Raw genomic sequence first — 7,686 nt, forward strand, 5'->3', positions numbered from 1 at the left:
TTACTAGAAAGCTGATATTTATATTGACAAACACCCCATAATATATAATGAAAAAGCACATTTCTTTTTTTTTTATTTTTCACTGTATGACATGTGTTTTTCTGGAATATGTGTTTTGAATTGTTTTCATATGTCTTGGAGGTTTGCTCAGCACACAAACATCATGACAGCCATTAGTTGTTTTACCATGACAGCAGAGCTTTGGCTACAACAAAGTTGTGACATTTAAATCAATCACTTTTTTATCTACCGTTCTTAGTCAGATATATTCAGTGAATATTTGGGGAATTTAGTGTGAAAATCGTCAACCTCGATGAAAGAAAGTTTTTTTTTTTACTAGGAAAAATAAAAAGAATAGTCAAAGTCTAAAAACAAAGATGCTGCTATGGTCAATTTATCTTATTTATCAAATGTACAAGTTTAATGCATCTTTAAATTCGCCTAAATTTGAGAAACCTGAGCTGCCAGTGCTCAAGTGTTATTCCCTAAATTTTGATCAGAGGGATTTTTTTTTTTTTTTTTTTGCACGAAATACTCCAAGATAATTAAAATTATTTTAAGGATCGTCCAGAAATCAATGCAGATGGTAATGTCAGGCTTATCCCAGGTATGCACAGGAAAGATAAGAATGATTAAATCCACCGGCGCATTAATGAGTATGTAGATGTAAAATAATCCTAAAAGGCATGGCAGGGTTGCTGCAGGAGAAGCCAAATGTCAAGTGGCATTTTATTTTATGGAGGATCCTTTTTAAAAGGGGACACGGTTCTTTCTTATCCAAACTGAGCCCCCAGAGCCACTAAGATCTCATGCAGCAACACAAAGCGCACAAGAGTAGCCTGTGCAGGGAGACGGGATTTGTGGCGAGAACACAGGTTGTCCATTTGGGTTGATTTGAGCATGAAACTTGTAAAATCCTTCTCTGTCACAGGTATTTGAAAATTCATTCATTTGTGCCAAATGAGGTGTGAGGGTAGAGCAATGAGGTTCAAATTGATACTCCACGTGATAATCAAATAAAAATATTATGTGATGTGCACAAGAAGTTAAGATTATGCGTTTGTTTTTATAAAAATCTAAATAATATAATTTCTACAAAAAGAGAAAATAGCAGAAATGTACGTTTAATTCAGTCATCGGGCACAGTGAAGGAGATCTATTTACGTCTAATCTGACTACTTGGATATAATATGGGAAATAAACCGGGATAATATCTGTGATGGAAGCTGCTAGAAAAACATTTGGTTAGTCATTTGGCTTGGAAATGAGAGGCTTATTTCTGAAGACGCTGATTTAGGCTGCAGCTCGAATGCTGCAAATGAGACCCTTAATATCATGGCCATAATTAATTGCGCAAATTTGTTTCTATTAAATAAAACTAACACATACTGAGAAAACTCTATTAGCCTTAATTAAGCTTGATATCCTAATTTAGGAAATGTGTGGTTGAAAACAAGCCGTTTTGGTAGATTTTTTTCTCTGTCTTCCTCCGATAGTGGAAAGCCTACCAGCTTTCTGCCTTTGGGCTGCTTTTCCTCCTTTGAGAGTTGGAAATGAGAAATGGAAATGGAAATACCAGGAGGTGCTAAATTAGCTGCCTGATCTGCACTTATTGCCGCATACAGGCCCCTATTACTTTGCCAATCTGTGCCTCTCTTTTAGCATTCCGGGCATGGAGAAGCTTCGAGATAGCAGATTTATCAAATGGGAAAATGAATGCATGATGATCAGTTAAATTGAAAATCAGCGTCTGCATGACAGCCCGACCTGACACCTCCGTAATTAGAAAGAAAAATGATGGCGTCCGATGCATAATAGAGCAAAAACAATTTACACTCTCCCATAATGATCCGGCGTTCAAATTGAAAATTTCTCCGGGTATAAATTGAATTCATAAAGTATGATTCATGGACGACACATCTCCTGGAGGCTGCCTGGGCATATCGATTGATAGTTTGTCTTGAATCATGCAGCGTGCAGCTCTCAGGCAAGAAAAGCTTAACTACTTAAGCAAATCGCTAATTTCACCTTAAGGCCACCAATGTGCAGCCAGCGATACTCCTATTCAGTGTGCTAATGAATTATGGATGAACTGGGCATACGTCCCAAATAGCCTAAGAGTAGCATGGAAAAATACACACCGAAGAATCTTAGGGGTTATTTCAAATTGGCCCCAGTTATCCCACAATTACACCTTGTATTTTTGAAGAATTGGCATGCTGTGAATTTATCAATTTCTGCTCTGAATTTTCTCAGAATATTCCTAATTTAACAGTGCAAACATTTAAGCTATTATATAATAAAAAATATATGATAACACTGCAAAACTGAGATTAAAAAAGTCCCCTGTAAACTCACTGGTGGATTCAATATTACCACAAACTTATACTGATATCATGGGAAATAAAATAAATAAATCAATAAAAAAAATTAAAAACACCATAAAGCACAATGAGGACACAGAGGAGACACCTCTAACCCTCTGCAGGCCCTAATCTTGTGCATGTTCCCTGTGTGTGTGCCATGTTGGCTGTGTCTGCCCCTGCCCCCCACCAACCTAATAAGACATTGCTTCCTAGAGCAAACAGCTGCATGGGTTGAAATTTATGTAAATATTTTGAAAGGGACACTGGCTCAGAAATTCATTTGCGCCGGCTCAGACGTAAAGCTCACCCCTCTGATTATTTTCAATTTATTTGCAAATCGAGACCCAAAGAGAACACTAAAGGGCTTGTAGATTTTAACAAGGGTGTGAGCAGCTATAGCTGGACTGGATATTTCTTATTCTTTTTTTTTTGTTGTTTTAAGATTTTTTTTTAAATGTTATTACACGCCACACAGCAACCTCCACATTTTTTCCTTCCTTGGGTCGACGTGATATTGTGGTCAACACTGCTAATATTGCAAAAGGGAGCAGATGTCCCAGATCCCGCATGGCTTCCCTGGGGACCACCAACCCTATTAGAACAAATGTGTTCTGCTATTGTAAATAGGCACGTTTGCCTCAGCCCGTCCTATTACAGCCGACGCATGATCAATAGGCTGATAACACAGAAACATCAATGTAAAGCGACAGAACAATGAGGGATATCATCGAACATCTATCTTAATATAGCCCTGCTACAAGGGGCCCTGACAAAGTGGAGAGAGAGGAAGAAGAAGAAGAGGAGGAGGAGGAAAGGAGGAAAAAAAAAAGCTCATGAAAATGCCTCCCCACGAATCCCCATCTCCTATCCAATATGCACAAACACACACACTCCCAGCTGCCGGGGCTATTATTTTCCTATTTCAATTTGACACCCAGGCCTTTTCATGCTAATTCTATTATTCTTGGAAGTTTATGTGATTTCATATCACTAGAAATCGGTAATGTATTATAACCCCCTTTGAGCTAAAATAAACTGAATCCCCCTGCAGTAGCCACCGGGAAAATAATTACTTTCATATCAAAACTCTGCAGGAGTCGAGCGGGTCCTTTTCGCCTCAGGCTCGTAACCTCATTTCAGTGGGGGCTTATAGATGAATAAATTTGTTAAGGCAGTATACAAAGTACAACATGAGATTTCTTAAGAAAGCCCTTCCTACTGTACTGGTAGTCCTGCACTGTATGTGCTGCTATTTAAGGTCTCACACGGTTTGAGGTGCTTGTATACAATAGATTTATTTAAGAAAAACCTTACATATATAAATAGTATAATACCTTTTTTACAGCTCTTGAGGATTTTTGTTGGTCTCGTGGTCTTGTGTTGTTTTTTTTAAAGACAAGTTATCACACATTAAAGGATATCTAGAGACTCCTGACTCACACACATACTCGCAGAGAGAGAGGATAGATAGAGAGAGAGAGAGAGAGAGGAAGAGGAAGAGGAAGAGCACACCGTTGTCAGAATATCAGCAAAGTGGGGAAACCTATGATGCAAAGATGTTTCTGGTTAAGCTTTGGCCTAATGAAAGGTGTGTTTAGAGGCTATATCTGTATGATTCTGCTTTTTTTGTTTTACCCCCAATGATTTATTCCATGTCGACATCTTCTTTAGAGTCTGTCTTTGTTTCTGCTGGACTGTCACTGAGGACACACTCGGAGGTGTCAGGGTGCTCCTTGATCTCTAAATGCTCTTTTCTGTCTGCATCGACAGGCTTAATGAGTTGTGGACTGTGTTCGTGCGCCAAAGTCGAGTCGCTGCAAATAACAGAGGTCTGAGTACTTTTGCCAGCTGTGGGAAAGGCGACCCTGGACGGGCTGGTGTGCGGTGAACGTGTCTTGTCCTCTGATCCCACCTGTCCCTTTTGCGTGGCGTCTGCAGAGTCCGGCGAGCTGCTCCTACATCCCGCAGAGCTCGCAGAGACGCCGCAGCGCACGCTGGTCTGGTTTCTCTCCGCCGGAGCGTCACTACTGTCACAGTTCGCCACTGTGGTTGTCTTCAGAGCAGTTTGAGGAACAATGAATCCAAGCGGCTGTGTGATGGGATAGAGTAGGAAGTGTCCTTTCCCTATCAAAGGCCGTGAGGAGGGTAAGGCCGCGGGGTTGCGTCTCGGTCTGGAGTCCGAAAGGAGGCTCTCGACGCTAAAAGGGTTGAGTTTCTGCACGCTGGAGGCGCTGCTGTTGCTGGAGCACAGGCTTGACCGGTGGCTGGCGTCGGGCGAGTCCAGCTCGGATGCGCCAGCATCCCGGTCCAAGTGTCTTTGGTTCTGGTTTTGGGTGTGGAGAGGGTGAGGTGATTGGTCGCAGCTCGATTGGTTTGCACTCACAGGGTCAAAAGACACGCCCGTGTGCTCACTGTCGGTCACATGCGACACCCCGCTGTCGCTGTCTGATCCCGGGGTGTGAAATAAATCCCCAGCAGCGAGCTTGCTCTGGGACTTGAGCAGCCGTCGCTCCTGCTTTCGTTTCTTCTTCTCCATCCTGTCCAGCTCTCTCCGGGCGATCTCCTCCGGGTCCATGGGCTCCCCGCTGCAGGTGGTGGGGTGGGCGTTGTGAGCAGGTCGACCTGGACCTTTCTTTGTGTTCTCCTTTTTCCTCCATTTGGCTCTGCGATTCTGAAACCATACCTGCAGAGAGTCAAAAAAACAAGAAGTGAAAAACACGTGTAATAATCTGTCACTGCAAGGGGGAGAATTAATTAGAGCAAAAATTGTCAGTGTTTTTAACAATATGGTAATTAAACAAATAGTGAGGTTACACTTTACTCCTACTGTTTTCTGTGCAGCCCTTTAATTAGGCCTGTGATTAAATGACAATCTGCGCACAGACAGGGCTGCAAAAAGTTGGGGTGAAGCTTAACATTTACAGAATAAATATAGATCTTAATATTTTTTTCCTATGCAAACTCTGAAATTAATTGAGCTTTCACTTTGTTGTTTTCCTCAAAAAAACAAAACAAAACAAAAATCCTACAATAACATAAAGTATAGCTCGGTATATTAACTCATGCAATTAAACAAACTGAGGCTCATATACACTGAAAATTATCTGTCTTTGTTTATCCAAGATTGTCTTTAAATTTATCAATTATAACGTTGAGATTTTTAGAAAATATTTTAGTTAAAAAATAATAATGTAATAAAAGAAAAGAAAAAATATCAGCCGGCACAAAAGGCGTCATTATTTTTCAAAATAAAGGTGTAAGTAAAATTGATTTATTGGACTAACACGAGCCATAAAAGGTCAAACAACACACATCCATCTAGTGGGTCCTTTTAATTATTTATAAAAAAAATATTACAAGGTGTATATTATGACCTGAAATTAACCCATTTGAAGGTTTATTCTGCTATTTTTTTCAGCAGTTTAGACCATGTATTTGAAACAGCCTCTTGCCATGAATGAATAACAAACAATGTGAAGGAATTAAATAAATATTTACCTGAACCCTTGATTCTATCAAGTCCAACCGGAGAGCCAGTGCCTCCCTCATGAAAACGTCGGGATAGTGGCTCTCATTAAAAGCCTTTTCTAATTCCTCCAGCTGCCAGCCAGTGAAATTTGTGCGAGTTCTCCGTCTCTTGCAGCCAGGGCTATCTTTGTCTGGGTCCCCCGAGTCTGACAGCAGGATGAGAATAAACGTAAACAAAAGGTCAAATTATTATTTTTAAATTAGCACATTTCAAAACAATTCCAACAAGACTGCTTCCACGCATATGCGAGGAATTCTGCAAACTTTACAGCAGAAGAAGGTGCTTGCATTTGAGATTTTTTGCAGCGTGCACACATGCAGCCCTGCAGCTTCCATCAGATCTGTCGCCCTTTTTGTGAATTAAGAGGAAAGCTTCAGATGTTAACACGGACATTTCCTTGCTCTAGTATTTCCTGACTGACAGGAACATTGTTTTTGCTTGGGTGCATCTTCAGCTTTCGCAGATGGAAATGAAGTGGGAGGCGAAGAATACTCCTCTGCCTCTGTGTGTGTGCGTGCGTGTGTGTGTGTGTGTGTGTGTGTGTGTGTGGTTTAGGCTTGCCCTTTAAAAACACACCACCACGAGGATAACTTGTATCGCAATATCCTGTCTTTGTTTCTTTCTGTTTTTGCCTCATGTGCAAGCAGCCGACCTAGAGGAGAGGTGTTTGTGTGCTATATAATGTGGCTTACCTGTCAGTTTGTACTGCTGATTATCTCCATTCATCCCGCAGCCCGAAGACAAGAGGGGGTTGGAATTACCCACTGAAGCCGTGCAGGAACCATTAAGTAATCCGTCTATTGAGAAGGGAACCGCGGACGCAGATTGAAGTTGATGCCCGGCTAATTCGTAAACGTGATGGTGGCTCAGATGGTACGGGAAGCCCACCATCCCGCCGAGAGAGCCTCCGAACTGGGCGTGAGGTGGATCCAGTATCCTGCTGTCCATCATCCCGCAGGCAAAAGGAAACGACGTCTGGAGGCCGGTGATGGGAATTTAAAAAGCATGCAGTGAGTGTGGCCAACGAGTAGGGGACATGATGTGAAGGGAGGGATGAGCTGTACTTTATCCACATGAACCTCCCAATAATTAGCCCAGGCTCTGGGAATATGAGACCCAATGAGAAGCGGTAATGGACTCTGACGTCAGAGACGCGCTCTGCAAACGCTCCCCGTATCGATTGCTAATTAAAGCTGACATCCACCTCAATAAACAATATCAGAGCTGTCACAACAAGACAGGAGGGCTTTGATAAGAACTACATCGCAACTACACGGGGGACCCACCGGGAGGAAGGGCTCACTGAAGCCCGGGAAGGAGAGGCTACAGGCGGATAAGTTAGGCCAGAGGCTCCCGGACTTTTTGTGCAGTGGAGGAGCTGCAAATAGATAAATATTACACCAGGACGGAAACAAAAATTATCAAATTTTATCCAACTTAAAGCCAAATCTGTTTATTCTAACAATTTTGCGTCTTTTTTTTTTTTTGCGTCTTTTTAACTTATTATATTTTAAGATTTTGGTACATTTCTAAGGGAGGTAGCAGATAAAAAGTAAAAGCTGACCAAAAACTACAACAATAATTGACAATATAATGCTGAATCCCCCCCCCTCCACACACACACACACACACCCAGGGATGCATGCAGCCTTCTTTGCACTATGGGACCCTGAGCTGCACTTTGGGAGTGCACTGAGTTAAAATAACCCCCCATGTTATTTATGGATCATCATTTAAATACATTAAACCTTTACAGTCAGACAGGTTCACGTGCAGGGCGTAAAACAAATA

The 7,686-nt window shown here is 41.7% G+C and overlaps 1 protein-coding gene across 1 annotated transcript; it reads right to left on the reverse strand.

Annotated features, from left to right (window-relative positions):
- Positions 1-3,261: 3,261 nt before the first annotated feature.
- On the reverse strand, positions 3,262-6,936 carry uncx (UNC homeobox). The gene is made up of 3 exons (XM_033644342.2): positions 6,588-6,936; positions 5,865-6,040; positions 3,262-5,049 (listed from the first exon to the last, which is right to left on the reverse strand). The coding sequence occupies exons 1-3, from the start codon at positions 6,844-6,846 to the stop codon at positions 4,012-4,014; spliced, it is 1,473 nt and encodes a 490-aa protein (XP_033500233.1). The 5' UTR covers positions 6,847-6,936; the 3' UTR covers positions 3,262-4,011.
- Between the last annotated feature and the right edge of the window lie 750 nt (positions 6,937-7,686).

This window comes from Epinephelus lanceolatus, chromosome 18, assembly GCF_041903045.1.
Source record: "Epinephelus lanceolatus isolate andai-2023 chromosome 18, ASM4190304v1, whole genome shotgun sequence".
Lineage (NCBI taxonomy): Eukaryota > Metazoa > Chordata > Actinopteri > Perciformes > Serranidae > Epinephelus > Epinephelus lanceolatus.